Source organism: Mastigoproctus giganteus, chromosome 4, assembly GCF_048544385.1.
Source record: "Mastigoproctus giganteus isolate SK-2022 chromosome 4, ASM4854438v1, whole genome shotgun sequence".
Classification (NCBI taxonomy): Eukaryota; Metazoa; Arthropoda; class Arachnida; order Uropygi; family Thelyphonidae; genus Mastigoproctus; species Mastigoproctus giganteus.
The window spans coordinates 240,085,611-240,103,582 of NC_143578.1; the positions used below are offsets into that span (position 1 = coordinate 240,085,611).

At 33.3% G+C, this 17,972-nt stretch overlaps 1 protein-coding gene across 1 annotated transcript in view; it reads left to right on the forward strand.

The window, feature by feature from the left end:
* Papst2 (adenosine 3'-phospho 5'-phosphosulfate transporter 2) overlaps positions 1–17,972 on the forward strand; it is a 46,361-nt gene that overhangs the window by 18,041 nt on the left and 10,348 nt on the right. Inside the window, exons 3-7 of the mRNA XM_090372117.1 lie at positions 402–556; positions 2,059–2,166; positions 7,624–7,721; positions 13,175–13,267; positions 15,894–16,075. Of these exons, the coding sequence (XP_090228243.1) occupies positions 402–556; positions 2,059–2,166; positions 7,624–7,721; positions 13,175–13,267; positions 15,894–16,075 (636 nt within the window). The remainder of the gene's footprint in view (positions 1–401; positions 557–2,058; positions 2,167–7,623; positions 7,722–13,174; positions 13,268–15,893; positions 16,076–17,972) is intronic.

The following is a 17,972-nucleotide window of genomic DNA, read 5'->3' on the forward strand; positions in this document are numbered from 1 at the left end:
GAACACCAAGCAGCTGTTCAGAGCTACCAGAGAAAGAGAGATGTATGCCGAGGTGGTCGCCGACCTTCGTTAGGAGATGGCATACAGAGAAGAAGACTACATTGTTTTTTCTAATTATTTACTAATTGTATGATCAGTATAATTTAGTATTTAATTTTTTTTTTAATAAATACTATACATTGATATGATGTGAACTCTAGAGACTTATGGAATAGAATTAATAATTAATTAGTGACCTTTTTTTGGGTACCTTCAAATAATCTTTTTAAAAAGTAATATAATAAATGTTTACCATTTCTATTTGTATACATTACTAATTTTAAAAATTTCTTTAGTAAAATTTTGTGTGTGTGTTTGCTTTTTTTTGTAAAATGTACAGTGACATAATTCTCTACCAACAGGATTCCATTACGCACATATAGTTTACTTGGAATATTAACTGTAGGCACAATGGGACTTTCTAATTCATCAGTGGGATATTTAAATTATCCAACCCAAGTGGTGTTCAAATGTTGCAAGTTAATTCCTGTTTTGATTGGCGGAATTATTATTCAGGGTATGTTATTTTTGATTGTTTGCCATTTACTATTGATAACATTGTATTAGAATAATGAATTTACTTTTATGGCGATAATTTGAATTGAGGCAGGAGAAACGAGTTTAAAAAGAAAAGAAATAGATAAGACATGCAAGGAATCCAAATTGGAATAATGAAATTATGTAAAATGGTCTCTTATTGTTTCTAAAATTTAATGCCTAAGGATTTTATTCTTGGTAATTTTTTTTTTTTTAAATTTTTAATGTAGTATAGTTCTGACACAAATATGAATGTTTCCCAGTGATGCTGGTTGTTTCTAGTGACTTAAATACGGTGGGTTGAGAAAATCATAACAGCAAATTTAGCAAAAACACCTCATGCTACGAAAGCTATAAATTATTGTATAAGTAGGGCATAGCCTTGTTTTATATTTAGCAGTGAGATGCCATCTATTCAAAACACTGATCCACAAATTCAGACTGACAGGCAGATACATGGGAAATTCATTTAATTACAGATGAGTCATTGAACATATGGTAATAAGGTACAACTCATTAAAATGCTACAATTTCTAGATACAAAATCATTCCCTGAACCTTTTGATCGCACCTCGTATATATTGATTTATTTAAAGTGTATGTTGTGACCAATACCATGATTTTGACTCTTTTGGGGTCTCATCAGTGGATAAATAACAAAAGTGAATTGTCCAGTAATAAATAGTTTATTTCACCTGCTGTGTCTTCAGACATGAACAACCCAGTAATGAGATATCCACAATGTGGATATCTCATTACTGGGTTTTCAGGTCTTTATAGTAACTACTTGCTACCAGTGAGGCCAACTAGTGCCAAAACTGCAATATAGGGAATTTCATACACTTTAAATAAAAAACAGTATATATATTCTTCATTGGAGTAATGTAATAACAAGGCAATAACGTGGCAAATTGCCTCCATAAGAGGAAATCAATACTAAGTGGGAAACCTAGCTTTCCCATTGCGGCACACAAAATGAGCCCTACTTGTACAATAATGTTTCATTAGCATAGTTAAATTACTTACCCTTTTCACAGTTTTCCAGCTTGTAATAAGATTTTCATAAGAAATTTTGTACTTTAACTAAGATGGCTTTATGTATTAAGTGATTTGGTTTAAATATTCAGTCTTGCTGGCTTCGCTGTATAGCAATATACTAAAATGAATTGCAAAATAAATGTATGGTTCTCTTTGTTTTTGTTTGTTATAATAAAAATGGGGATTTTTGAGTTATTCACATTCCTGTTTGTATTTTTTCAGACTATTAAAAAGAATTATGCTATGGAATGAAACCAACTAATGTCCTTATGATATATACAAAATTATTCTGTTCATTTGTTTAATATATTTACCATATCACATGTATTTCATGCAATATTCGTTTCAGCATTGGTGAAGCGGTTAATGCTTGTATAATACTTGATGCTAAAGTGAATTTTCCAAAATTTCTTTAATATGAGTGCTGAAATTTCTCCTTTTTAGGAAAGAAATTTGGAGTTTTGGACTTTTTAGCTGCTATCTGCATGAGCTTAGGATTAGCATTTTTTACACTGGCTGACAGTCAGGTATCTCCTAGCTTTAACCCTGTGGGTAAGGGCTTTATTCTATATTTTGCTCTTTAATGTATTCTTAATATATTAATAGTCTCTTTATTTTTTTACTAACCAGTTAATCATAAATTAACATGGTTAAGGTGCAAAGTATGATTATCTTTTTCTAATCTAACAATCTTTTTAAAGCAATTTAATATAAGTAAATTGTTTATCAAACCAATAAAATCTGCTGCTATTTAAGAATATTTTAAGACATTTTTCCAACTTCTCCAATAAGTCTGTTTTTATATACTTATATACAAAGGTGGTCCTAAGTCTAGTCTAGTCTAGTCTTGTGTAAATACAACTTTAACCCTTTTGTTTTTGTTGCAGGTAGAATAAAACAATGGAATAACATAATTGCTTTATTTCTTCAAATTCAGTTAAAATTATAACTTTAGAGTTATTTAAAATAGTTTCTGTAGGACATGTTAAATGCAGCAATACAAATTTGAAGAATTACATGATAGCATGTACAAGATTGAATTTAATATAAAGATTGGCATCTACCTGGCTAAATATTTTAGAGAGCTATTCACGTTCTGCTCAGTGGTCATTAAATAGCATTAATTAATAAAATAACTACTTACATGTCAACTGGACCATGAGTAAATAGTAAAACAGCAGAACTAGCATAGCAAAGTCTATTTAAATAGGTACTACAAAGGCCCTGTAGTGATATGCTTGAAGACTGGGCTTCCAAATTCTAGTTTGTTACTTCTGTACAGCAGAATAACACTACTATTCCATTTACTACTTGGAGAAAGGAAAGTTTTCAGAAAAAAAATTGAACTTATAACATTAAGCCTCAAAAAATATAAAATTAAGTTTGAAGAAATAATATTAGAACTACTGGCTGGCTGGCTGGCTGGGCTTACATTGGCCAGCACAATAACAGTATTCTTAAAAAAATTTGTGATTTTTTTTTTTTTTTTTTTTCAGGAATAATTGTGATATGAAATTCACAATATTTTCAAGAAGTTAGTGTGCTTAATTAAAGTTCATTAATTTTTTTTTTCCTGAAAACTTTCCTTTCTCCGTGTAGTAAAAGGAATAGTAGTGTTATTACTCTTTTAAAGCCATAGGAAATGCCTTTTGTGTGCTTTACATGCAAAAAGAGTATAAGATTGAGTGAAAATTCAGTGTTTTGATGGGCAAATTTGAGTTCTTGAAGAAAAGAGTTGATGCCCTTGAATAAATTGAAATAAAAAACACATCACATGCTAGATAATGCCTGTGCTGCACATGAGAGCATTCTCTGGCATTGAGTTGAAATTATTTTTGGGCAACACAGTAGAATGGAAGGTACTGATCAACAGGAAGTAGCTATTGTTGGTGACGTTTGCTTGGAACCACACTATAGAAATTGGATAGGTGTAATAGGACCAGGGCATGTCTGCCAGGAGCAAAAGTTGATGATGTTGTAGAACAGTTATAATCTTTTAAGAGCACAGTAAATGATGTTGTACATGCTTTTACTGATGAAAGTCTGCTGACTAGGCTAGTGGGAGTCAGAAGTGTTCAAAGCCGCTAAGTGGATTTTCTTATTTATTGATTTGAAATTATTGTTTTTCTAAAACTGATTTAAATTTAGTAGTATAGCATTATGTTGTGATTTTCTGATTAACCTGGTGTATTTATTCTTTACTTGGCCTTTTAATTGCATAAAAGTATCAGTAAGTAAGAGTACAGAGAAGGGGAATTTTTCTAGCAGGGATAAGGAGGTGATTATTCCCTTGTATAAGGCAATGGTCAGGCCACACCTTGAGTACTGTACAGGTTTGGAGGCCTCATTTCAAGAAGGATGTAGAGCTGCTGGAATGAGTACAGAGAAGGGCAACAAGATTAGTGAATGGAACAAAGGGTTGCTCTTATGAAGAAAGGCTTAAATTTTGCAAATTACAGTGTCTGGAGACTAGGCACCGGCGAGTTAATCTGATAGAGGTGTATAAAGCCTTGAATGGTTTGAGCATGCTCAATGCCAATGGGATTCTTCCTCTTGCTCAGAATAATCACCTGAGAGGGCATAAATTCAAATTGAGGAAAGATGGATGTAGGATACACGTGCGGAAATTTGCCTTTAGCCAGCGGATAGTTGGTTGGTGGAACAGATTTCCACCCCTTGTCATGGAAGTTGATAGCCTAAATAAATTTAAGGCTCAGTTGGATAGGTATTTCGAACGAACGGAGGGGTGAAGTGGAAGTGGTTTTTTTTTTTTTTTTTTTTTTTGGCTGATTCTGCATAAGCTTGCTTTCTTGCATCATATGCCTCTACTAATGCTAATGATATTAAACATGATTGATCAGAGGACTTACTTTATAAATATGAGGAATGTTGTGAAAAACTGTTAAGGCTAAATATTTTTCTAGAATTTTGCCAGGCATCATAGGAGGCAGTTCATAATGAGAGCTTGGTCAGTTTGGCCATGGAGAAACTGTACAAGGCTCATGAGTTAGAATTTTTTCCTGCATGGCCTGTACCTATCTGCCAATAGGAGGTACTGTTTTCAGGGGATGGAATACACTTAAATAGGAGGGTGTGAAAGCATATTTAATGATGTTATGAAGGCAACATTAGGAATGTCAGGAAACTGCTAGTTTGGGGTGGGGGAATATATTGACTAACCATTTAATGACAGCCATAAGCAGAGGCAAAATTTATTCTTGCTGTGCTTCTATTGGGATGTGCAGCAGCCTAGAAGGAAAGTTGAAGTTATTACAAGGCTACTGGGGATACTTATGAGACAAGCAAATACAAGGGTGGGCCATAAATAAGGAAACTATTTTGAATACCTGCTGATGTAAATATACAAATATATATATATATAAGCTATCTGAAAAATATTTATAATCTTTGCTTTGTTTCAAAAAATTTGAACATAGGTAAAGTACTATGAGCCTTACAGTGAAGGAAAGGATTGAAATTGTAAAGTGGCATGCAAAATATGAAAATGCTGCAAAATTTGCACAGCAGTTCAAGATACGTTTTGGACATAAATCACCCACAGTAAAGACCATAAAGCAAATTGTGAAATTTGAAATGGGAATGGTGCACAATCTACCAGAACTTCATAGACTCTGTGAGATATCTGCCCATTTAGAACGAGAGAGGATATTGAAAGAAGTCGGAGAAAAAAAAAACTCAAACAAAAGGAAAGTTCAGAACTTAAATACTAAAGTAAGCTTAAATAGAATCCCATATTGCTACAAAGTTTGAATGAGGAAAACCCAGATAGAATATTAGAATTTACCAAATGGTTTTCGGCCATGACTGCACTACACTGCCCTGTAGTCCACGGTAGTATATAAATAAAAATAAAATAAATTCTGCTTATACTTGAATAGTATCACAATGGATTTGCAAGAAATTTACTTTATTTGTAGCATCCCATAGATTTGAACACACAAACAGATCTACATCCTGACCATGCAGCTGTGTTTATACCTTATGTTCTCACTGGTATGCAGGTTATTACAGAAGGATAGTTGCAGGATAAATGTGTAGAAGTTTTCCTTCAGCCAGTGGGTGGTTGATTGTTGAAACAGGCTTCCATCTGTTGGGTGAATTGAATAAATTCAAGGAAGAACTAGACAAATTCTTGAAAGGTACAGATGGGTGAACTGTATAGGCAGTTGTTTTTTTTTTTTTCCTGATGTTATATATATAAGCTTGCTTTCTTGCATCATTTGCCATTGCTACTGCTAATGCTTAAGTCTCTGAGAGGCATAAGTAAAATGAATAAGGACAAAATTTTCATTGTTATAAATGATTCTAGAACTAGGAGCCATAATTTAAAGTTACAGAGGCGGGGGGGGGGGAGTGTTTAGACTGGATTGCAGGAAGTTTTATTTTACCAGTGAGTTAATTACTTACATGAGAAGGGAAATGCATAGGTTGTCTATTTCCTTTTCTCTTATTAATTTTTTTTTTCAAGCCTGAGCCTGGCTAACTTTATCAAGTTAGCCAGGCTCAGGCAGAGGTTTGGAGCTTTTCATCCCACAAATAGGCAAATCACAATGACACAACACAGTTTGCAGACACAATACATTGATGCCTTATTGGACTGATTGTGCCAGCACCAATTCAAAGTAACCCCAACTGAATTCTTGAACAGAAAAGTTGAAAGTTTGATTCAACATTATAGAAATACATGTATTGTAAGATATGGCAAGCTGTTCATGTACTAATATTATGAGTGGTGCCATAGGGTGTAGTGTTGGACTCCTTTCTGTTTTTATTATTTATTAATATTGTTATAGATATTTCAAGTTTAATGATGGTACAGAGGTAGGAAAGGTGGTTATTAACATTAATCAGTGTATACTACTTCAAGATTTAAACTAGCCAGATGAGCTGAAAAATGGCAGTTGAGATTTAACATTTATAAATGCAAGACGAACACATTTGATAATTCTAGAATTAGATACTATTTGAGTGGTACCAAACTGAAAAAGACCTGGGGTACTTGTCATTCTGACATGAACCTCTCCTGAGCAGTGCAGACAGGCTGGGCAGCTCATTGGTTTCTGTCCAGGAATTGTTCCAGCAGGGACGAAATGCTGATTGTCCCATTGTATAAGGCAGTAGTTAGGCTACATTTTGAATACTGCATACAGGTTTGATGTTGGTATTTGGCTTAACGACACAAGGGCTACTGAGGCCAAATTGTATCTGCTCATAGTTTATTCAGTCAAAATATACTGGTGTAGATGTTAAATTAAATTATCCTATGGTATATAGGTTTGAAAGCCTCATTTTAGGAAGGATGTCAGTCTGTGGGAATGGGTGCAGAAAAGTGCAACATGACTAGTTGAAAGCATAAAAGGGTACTCTTACAAAGAATGACTTTAATTCTGTTATTGCTGTGTCTAGAAACTTGGCATCTGCATAGTGGTCTAATTGAAGAGTTTAAAGATTTAAAACAGTTGAATAATAACCTTAAATGCTTGGTTTTAGTACATTATAACCCTAGTTGCTGATGTGCCATTAAAACCCAAACAAACAAACCTAAATGCTAATGGCACTTTCACTCTTTCTCAGCTGCCACACACACACACACACACATGGGGGAATAAGTTTTAATTGAAAAAGAGTAGTTGCAGAATGAATGTTCAGCTAGTATTGTGGAAGTGGGCAGTTGAATAGTTTTAAATTAGGATTGGGCAAATTATTAGAAAGAATTTGAAGTGAATTGGATAAAATATTTATTTTTTTTATTTTCATAAGTTTTCATGATTTTGCCAATACTATTAAAATTTAAAAAAAAAATCAAATCAAAATAGAGTCACTGGCACAGACTATCAAATGCATAGACAGAATGAGAAATTGAGTGTCTACTTGGGTCTTTAAGAATTTTTTACCAGACATTGATTTATTTCACTTTGAAACAGTGCTAATGAATTTAGTATCTAATAATTAATAATTCTAAAATCATTATACATATCAATTTTGTAGGTGTAATGCTAATTTCAGCAGCACTTGCTTCAGATGCCATAATAGGTAATGTCCAGGAAAAGGTGATAAAACAGTATTCTGCTTCAATTAATGAAGTGGTAAGTATAAGACATTTTATGGCATTATTTTTTATTATTTTTTTTTTTTTGTTGAGTCCAGTAATGTAGTGTAAATTAGCAGTTTTTAAGAGAATTAAGTCTGCTACTCAAAATACTCATTTGCAACAGAAGGGATAAGAGATCGTGTCTTTTACTTTTGTCTCTATGGATGCTGCTGTCACCCTTCAGTTTTTGACATTTATAAAGTTTGGACCTTTTGCATAAGTTGCGTTGCATTTTATTTTATTATTATTATTATTGCACTGTCACTTGCTGATCTGTGCTTTCATTGGGGTTTTATAACCATTGTGTACTTTTCAAAATAAGTATAGTGTTTTGGTGGAGGAAAAAAAATGCAAATCCATGGAGTAATATTAGAAGATTATTTGAAGTGGAAGTGAGTATGTCCAATTCTTTGCTGAAACAAATTTCGTTGTTATGTTTTCTCTTCTAACTACCAAATATGCTTAATGATGCCTAATATTAAACATCCGCATTAACGCATTTAATACCAGAATGCAAACTTGCATAAAAACAAACTGCACTTTTTGTGCCTTGATGCACTTATGCATCCATTCAATTGCAGTCAATAAATGAATGCTATAAAAGGAAAGGCACATGAAATGAACAACTGTTTGATAGAGCACACTGGTTGAAACATGGACTATTTGCATTATTATGGCTGGGATTTTGCTTATCATCAATCGCACTGTCTAGAGATCACTATAAAAGTTGTATATTTGGCTCGCAGTTTCATATTTCTTTACTTATGCTGAAGTTACTTTATCTAGTTTAATATTTTCCTGAAGAAGAAAAGGTAAAATTTTTTTGAAGATGATGCTTACTGAATTTTAATTCTTTAGTTTGTAAGGCTGCTTTGGTATGGTGTTGGCAACTCTTCATTATCATTGTCCTAGTCCTCCTCGTGACCTCCAAAAGCACTATAAAAGCTGTATACTTGGTTCAGAGTTTCATATGTTCTTTGCCTATGTCAAAGTTATTTTATTTAGTTTATATTTTACTTAAGAAAAAGAGGTAATTTTTTGAAGATTATGCTTGTCTTTTTAAGTTTGTGTGTCTACTGATAAAATTTTTGTATAAAAAGTATTTTCCTATAAAATTTTACCCTAAAAGGGTTATTATAATGGATCCACAGACTGAAGAGGAAGAGGGATGAATGTTTTGTTAGGGTAACTAAGAGTAGAAACAGGTGCATGTATACTTGCATGTACACCAATGCTAGGAGTATAGTTAATAAATTTGGTGAGCTTGAAGTGCTAGTCAAGACATCAAAGGCAGATATTGTCGGGATATCAGAGATGTGGTGTCATGCAAACATAAGCAGTGCAGAATTGGAATTTGGGGAGTACAATGTGTACAGAAAGGATGGATAGGACAGGAAGGGAGGAGAGGTTATGCTGTTAGTTAAGAAAACCATAAAACATAAGGAAGTGCATCCAATTAATGCACTTCCTTATGTTTCAACTGGGAAAGAAAAAATTAGAGTAGGTGTGTGTTATAGGTCTGACGAGTATAATGGGCCAAATGAATTGAATCTGATGAGTATAATGAGCAATTGTGCAGAGAAATGCTTCCTCTGCATCTAAAAAACTTGGTTTTCTCTTTCGCTCTTGCCTTTACTTTTCTTCCAAACAGCTGTTCACTCTGTATAAATCGCAAATCCGCCCTGCCATGGAATATTGTTCCCACATCTGGGGTGGTACCCCCAAAACCTCTCTCAGGCTTCTTGATTCCATTCAGAAGAGGGCAGTTAGGTTAATTAATGATTCATCTCTAACAGAGTCTCTCCACTCGCTTTCTCATAGACGTACTGTTTCTGCTGCATGCCTCTTCTACAGATACTTCCATGGGCACTGTTCTTCTGAATTGGCTTCTATAATTCCTGCTCTCTCTTTCAAAACAGTCCGAACACATGCTGCCACCAACCAACATCCATTTACTGTCCAACTTCAAACCCACAGAACCAACTTTTCATCTTCCTCATTTATTCATTAAACTGCCATTTTCTGGAACAACCTTCCTTCATATGTATTTCCTGAAAATTACAATCTACAGAAGTTCAAGTCCAATGTCAACAAATATCTTCTTTCGTCTTCTCAACCTCCAACCCAAGCACGGTACTAAGTACTATAGGTTCTAATACCTCTTGTGTTTGGGGTTCACATAAAAAAAAAAAAAAAGTAGCTGTGGAATTACTGCAACTATCAAACTAATCAGAGTGCAGCACACTCTTATGCATTACTCAAATCTGTAATAGATTTGAGTAATGGTGACCTTTATGCAGTGAAATATTAACACTGTAGCTCACAGAATTTACAATTACACACACACACACACACACACATATGTTTATATTACGATATATTAGGGAAGGATGCAGTGTTGAGTACATAGGTTGCCAAGCCTAGAAGATGCTAAAAAATCAGGAAGTAGTAGGAGTGCAGAATAAGAAAAGTATTTCTAAATTAGAAATAATAATCTAATTTAGAAATAATAAAAATAGTTCTATTTTTAGAAATATTTTTATTTTTTTCTTATTCTGTACTTTATTTCCGTCTTTTCTTTTTATCCTTCCTACTTTCTTTAAGTTAGTCCAGTGGTTTTCAACCGGTGTGCCGCACCACCTTAGGGTGCCATAACAACATTCCAGGGATGCCGTGTAATTTGGGTTTAAGTTACTTAAACTTATTTTTTTTTTTAAATTTATGTTTATTTCATTATAAAAAGGTATACAGTATCTTTTTAATTTTTTAGTGATCTATAATTGATGTTTACTGAGTACCTCTATATAAAGAATAAAATTATATACTGTATATATATATATATAATTTGTATTATGAAATGTAATTTTTATAATTATATTATTGTAATAAATGTCATATAACATATGTTTTAATATTATATATATATATACACACACACACAGGCCTCAATTAACGCGATTAATTCATCCCGCGAGTGCATCGCGCAAAACGGAAACACGTTAATCGAATATAATAATCAATAGGAAAAAATTATAATTGGTCCTTGACCTTCTAGAATGTCTATAAAGAATTTTAAAAATACCTTTTAAATAACTTTTTAACTGTATACAATGTAAAATATAATGAAAATAATTATGGATTTAATGTTTATTGCATAAAACAGCGGTTCCCAAACTGTGCACCACAGAATATTTAAAATTTTCGATGGAAGCACAGTGATACTTGACATCTGTCGGACACTGCGCGAACCACTAGCTTGAGGTTGTTCACAGTTTCAACATTTCTTATTAAGTTGTTTGGACCTAACTACTAAACGGAACTATTAGGTATTTCTTTTGGTCTATGTGTGCCGCGAAAAAATTACTGAGACACTAAGGGCGCAGTGAACCAAAAAAGTTTGGGAACCTCTGACATAAAATACACAATGAAGAAATGACTGTTGCGGAAATATTTGAACAGTGTTGACTTTCTCTTTTCATCAATCAATTTCCGATAGCCAGCAATCTTCCTGGCGAAATAAATATCGCAGAGAACCTCACACCTTTTGTTTGAGGTTCTCTGCGATATGAAAGATTTCATCTAGTTCTTTTAATGTTATCTCCTTTGCAGTAACATTTTCATCTGGCTCATTTAATTAAAAATTAGAATTTTTAAATGCAAGTCTGCATTTACTTTATTAGCAGATGGAACACACCGAGGCGGGCAGCAGGCAAACTTTTGTTTATTGTCTGTCCGACGCGCAGTAAGCTTAACACGCGATTCAAATCTTTTTCAACTATCGCATAAAAAAAAAGATTGCGTTAACTGGAAATTTGCATCGTGTAAAGTGAAAAGTGGTATAATTTTTTCAAATAGCGGTAACTGAAACACGTGTTAATCGAACTCGCATTATGCGAGGCCTGGCTGTATATATTTGAGAGAGAGAATCAGATCTAACAGGCAGAAAACAGTAGGGGTGCCGCAAAACAAAATAAATTACTTAGGGTTGCCGTTATTAAAAAAGGTTGAAAACCACTGAGTCAGTCTCACACCTTGAGTCAATCTCACACCTTGAGTACTGTATACAGGTCTGGAGGCCTCATTTTAAGAAGGATGTAGAGCTGTTGGAACAAGTACAGAGAAGGGCAACAAGATTAGTGAATGGAACAAAGGGTTGCTCTTACAAAGAAGAAAGTTTTGCAAATTACAGTATCTGGAGACTAAGCACCTGCGAGGTGATCTGATTGAGGTGTAATCTGTCATTGTAGAAGTTAATAAGTTGATAGCTTAAATAGATTCAAGGCAGAACTAGACAAACATTTGGAGCAAGTGGATGGGTGAAATGAGAAAGGGGTGTTTTTTTTTTTTGGCTGATGCTATATAAGTTTGCTTTCTTTCATCATATGCCTTTACTAATGCTAATGTCTTGGTTCAAACCCTTACATCCATACTATTTTTTTATATTATATTAAATAGTTTTCCTTTCTACTTATGTTGTTTTACACACACAGCATACACACACACGATAACACAATAGTGCACTCAGAAAATTTTTTTGTGGGGAAAGAGACTGAGGATGAGCCCCTGCTTTAATGTAAAGAAAATTTCTGTGTTCTTTTATTTTATTTATTTTTTTTTTATTTTACATTTTAATTGCATCACTTTGGGAGGGACTAAAGCCCTGTACCTATCCATCTTGTGCACCCCTGTATATAACTATTTGCCTCTTATTTTTCTACTTATTTAACGCTGGTTTTAATTAGTGGTTTGGCTTTGCATTTTAAGTACTCTTAGGTATTATATTTTAATCTCTCACTGCATAAGGATTATTTTTAGTCAAATCTACTGCATTGGCATGCTGATTAATTTATCTGTCAGTTAAACTGATGCACTGATTTGTTTAACATTTGAAATGTGATGTTGTGACTATTGCTGCCTTATGGCCTTCTGGCAAGGTGGGGGTTCAATGATCAGTCTGTTTTAATTTAATATTGTTCATAATATTGATCATATTTTTGTGGTTGGTCTTTCAGTTTCCTTTGATAGTCATTTTTCATATTTTTTGGCTGCAGTGCCATCTACAGAGCACTGTTCTAAATATTTTAATTGGCTTTTAATTTTGCTATAATGACCTTTAATTTATTCTAAATTATGTTTAGGAACGTATTCCTTCTACAACACCTTTCCTAATTTAGTTTCACACCCCTTCTCCCTTGTTTGCTATATATGTAATAGTGGTTTTCTTTACATTTGTTTCTTACTTGCCTTAGGTACTACTAACGTATTCTTATTAGAAAAAAAAAAAACTTTTTTATAAAAATTAAGAAAAGTTGTAAATAAAGACATATGTTACAGATAGGAAATTAACATATGTCATTTAAATAAGCTATTAGATTAAAATGTTTTATTTGGAACTGTGTAGTAAAATTGTCCTTTTTTTTTTTTTTTTTTTTTTTTTTTTTTTTGCAGATATTCTATTCATATTTAATAGGGTTCTTCTACATTTTGATAGCCCTTATAGCTCTTGGACAGTTGATACCTGCTTTTACATTTTGTGCAAATGTAAGTACATATTAACTTTATCATTTTATTTAATGAAAATTTGTGATATGAAATTTGGTGTATTGTACATACATACATATACACTACATTTTATAAACTCTGCTTTAATGCACTTTATGGGATAAGATTTATCTGCTAATTCCAATTATCTGTTAAACTCAAAAGAAATAGATGTAGTTGCTAGAATATTATGAAAGAGTGCTACTATTACAAAAAAAAAAAAAAAAACATTAAATGTTGCAATACTCTTACGTTATTGTTGCATTTTTGAATTTGAAGAAGAGCTTGAAATTTTGGTATATCATATATTGGCAGTGACAACTCTGACTAAAGCTTACTTGGGTTCTGCAGGTGCTCAAGCTCCCCACCTCCAAAGAAAATTTTGTTTTATAGCACTGTTATGTATTAATGCTATCAGTGTGGAACATATTAGCTCTTTTCTCTCCCCCCCCCACAGGAACAAACATTTTTGTTAATAATGATTAACACCTGCCAGTTAATCATTTTGACAATTTCATTCGTTGAAGTTATAAATTCATTTTGGGAATTCTCCCCGACCCCTGTGACTGCTTGGAAATACTTAAATTCATACTGCGAGTTCTTACGATTCTGTCTTCTGGCCATGGTACTATGATTTCATGAATGGTGGGAGGAAATTATAATGCATAGTATATTAAATGCTGTATAAATGACATACATAAATTTTACTTATGCAAACTGCTGTTCCATATCCTTGGAACAGCAGTTTCGATATGGAAACTGCTGTTCCATATTTATCAGAAGGGTCAACAACACTCAGAATCCCTGCGAATCATCAAATATTTTAAGTGCCTCATGTTTGCTATCGTATAAAGATGGCACCGATTCCCACTGTGAAGAAGTGATTTTTGAATTATACTCATTAAATGTCACTGCAAATGCCAACACACTATGCTCACGTGAAAAATGATACAACACTGCACCCATTTGTTCCTTATTTTTAAGTTAGTGGTAAATAACATTAGTGCATTTGTTTCATTATTGCATAGTTGAATTTTGTAGACAGACATTTTTGTTTGTCTACAAACAAAAATGTTTGTACATTGTCATCATTGTCAGTTAAACTGATAATTTGTACATTGACAGTGTAACATCTTATATTGTGAAATCACTCACAACGAGTTGCCCTCCTTGTGTTTCAAATAAGTAATACTTCCCTTAGAGAAGACTACTATTACTTATTTATGGCTGCCATAGCCGAGTGGTAATGTGTCAGGGTTGCATAAGTACATGTGCATTGAGTGACCGGGATTCAAGCCTGTGACTGCTAAATATGGTGCTGTTTCTCTCGTATTCTCTGTATCTTGTGAACTCCTCTGACTGTGTGGTCATCCCAGAGTATAAACATAAAATTTATTTAAATTTATTTTCAGTTGATTACTACCACTCAGACAGCACTGTTTCAAAGCTATTTGGCTTCTCATCAGTGAGCGGGTAGGTACCCAAAAGGTATAAAGGTTAAAAACCCAGTTATAACTTATTTACACAATATGAGAGACACTGAATGGCATGCTTCTTACACTAATAATATTTTAGGGTAGTAATGTAAGTCAGTGCATTTGCATCATTACTATACACATCATTATATTTTCAACTATGTAATAATGATGCAAAAGCACTAACTAATGTCGTAGTTTGAATTTTACATAGTTTGAGGCTTTCTACCCTAAAATATTATTGGTCTAAGAAGCACACTTTTTGGCATCTCATATTATGTAAATAAATCACAACTGGGTTGTCTAACCACTCACTGATGAGAAGCCAGATAGCTTTGAAACAGTGCTGTCTGAGTGGTGGTTTTTTACAACTGAAAATAAGTAATTCAAGTATAAGATAACTCATTGTGAAAGATTTTGCAATTTGATGTGTTACAATAATGATGCAAATGCACTAATTAATGTCATAGTTTGAATTTTACATAGTTTGAGGCTTTCTGCCCTGAAATATTATTAGTTAGTAAATGCAATGGTATGCACCTTCCTTTGTTTTCAGCCAAAAACATCTTAAAAAGGGGTAAGAGAGAGAGAGATAGAGAGCAAGCGACAGTATTAAGTTTAATGAAGGTCATCTGAACTCACTACATTAGTTATTAAGAGAAAGATCATATCCAGAGCTCACTAGTTGCAGAATATGAAGCATATGAATAAAAAATTAATTATTAATACATAAATTTTTTATGTATTAATAATTAATTATAATTCCAATCAATGAATTAAATCATTGATAAGAATTAAAATCAATGAATTAAATTATTGATTAGAAATGAAATGAAAGGAAATAGTTTCATTTATTTGCCAAAATGTAGTGAAACACTTTTGGGATACAATGTGAAACCCTCCAAGGTATCATGTCACCTAATTTTTTAAACAGTCGAATCATTGTTTTGTGAAAATAACAAATGAAATCATGGAATAATCTTACTTATATTACACTTAAAAAAGGTTTTCTCGGCACATTTTAAATTAGCCACTATAAAAATTGTCTTGAAAAAATTAGAAGTGGGGGAAAAGTTCTCAAATTTTATACATATAGGATTAAATGCATCATATGGATTAGTTGTTTTCACTAACTGTTTTGTTTTTCCCAGCATCCACTACAGACTTATGGATATGGAGCCCTCTTTTCTATTTCTGGTTACTGTGGAATTCAAGTGATTTTAATCCTTATTAGAACCTATGGAGTTTTTATAACTGTAACTGTTACTACATGCAGAAAAGCAGTCACTATAGCTCTATCCTTCATTCTTTTCTCAAAACCATTTAGCATTCAGTAAGTATATTCTTAATGTTCATAATCTGTTGTTAGGTATTAAGTTTAATTTTATTAGCTTTTGAAGTCATAAATTTTTAACAAATTAAATATTTGTCAAAAATTATAAATTTTTAACAAATATAAAGGTTATTCAGAGGAAATAGATTTTTGGAATAAACAGTCAGAGACATACTTTGTTAAAAGTAAGTACCCATAACATTGAGTCTCCAACAAGACATGCCCTTGGCATAGACTCGTGAATCTAACATAGGGTAATCTTCTTTACTTCATCACCCAAGTAAAAGCAATGAGCTTTTAATGCCTTCGTCACGTAGTTAAAACTGTGTAAGTCAGAGGGTAACAGATGAAGTCTACAAGCTGGGTATTACAGCTGAGCTTCAATGTCAAGAGCTGTGCGAGTTTCATGTTTTTGTGGAACAATACAAAATTATGCTACATATTAAGCTTTCAACTGCTTTGCCTGTACACCTTCTGTAGCAGTAGGCACATCTGTGTCTGTGACATCTTGGGGTAACCAGACTTAGTGGCAGTTGGTATTAATTGAAAAATAATGCAAACCTCACCTTAATTTGTTTCATTAATGGCTTTTGAGTGCTTAACCTGACAAGTCCTTAGTTTATTGTCATCCTTATGTGAGTTTTTTACACCTTTGGAAGGTTGTAACACATTTCTAACAGTTTCCCCATACACAGCTAGCTACTCTGCAGAAATAAATGTTTGCTAGTCACTCACATTTTGCACTCAAAAATGCCAGGAACATTTGACCATGTTTGCAATATCAAACTGCAACTAGCATTATCCAAAATTTCTATTTGTACACCAGACCTAGAGGGATCTATCTGTTTTGTGTGTGTATTCCAAAAGTCCATATTTTGTTTGGATAACTCTTTTGTTATTGCTCGATGCAACTACTACAAGAGAAATATGCACTATAATATATGGCAGCAATCTACAATCGTAATGCAAGAGCCATGCAATTAAAATATATAGTGATTGAGAACTGCATAATTTAAAAGCTATAACTTTGCAAACCCGTCTTCTGGCCTACTTTTGTACACAGAATAGGAAATTAGCGTGACACATTATTACATGCCAGTTTGAAGTGGCTTAAGCCCAGAAGACAGAATTCATTACATATGTAATTTTAAAATTGATTTTCAATTTTAAAAATACAATATTTGCATTTTGATTATTCACAAGCCTGTTACATTTCCAACTTGCATATACATAATTGTCTCTGTAGTTTTGCCACAGAGTACTGTAAATGTAACTGTGATCAGTTAGTTGGAACAAGGACTGGCTAACCATCCCTGCCTCCCCCCCTAACTCATTAATTGCACTACAGTGTGGTTTTTCTTTTTTTTTTTTTTTTTTTTTACATTAAATTGTGATGCATGATTTTCGTGAAATTTATAAAGTTTAATGTAACCTGCCTCCATTTATCTAAATTAAATGCATTATTGATTTCACCAAGTCAAATCAAACTTTAGCATTAGTAGAGGCATACAATGCAAGAAAGCGAGCTTATGCAGCATCAGCCAAAAAAAAAAAAAAAATCTTCCCATTTCACCCCTCCATTCATTATGAATGCCTGTCCAGCTCAGCCTTAAATTTATTTAGGCTATAACTTCAACAAGAGATAGAAATCTGTTCCACCAATCAACTACCCACTGGCTAAAGGCAAATTTCCACACATCTGTCCTACAACTGTCTTTCCTCAGTTTGAATATACGCTCTCTCAGGTTCTTAATCTGAGCATGAGGAAGAATCCCATCAGCATTCAGCTTGCTCAACCCATTCAAGGCCTTATACACCTCAATCAAATCACCTCGCATGTGCCTACTCTCCAGGCACTGCAATTTGCAGAATTTAAGCCTTTCTTGATAAAAGCACC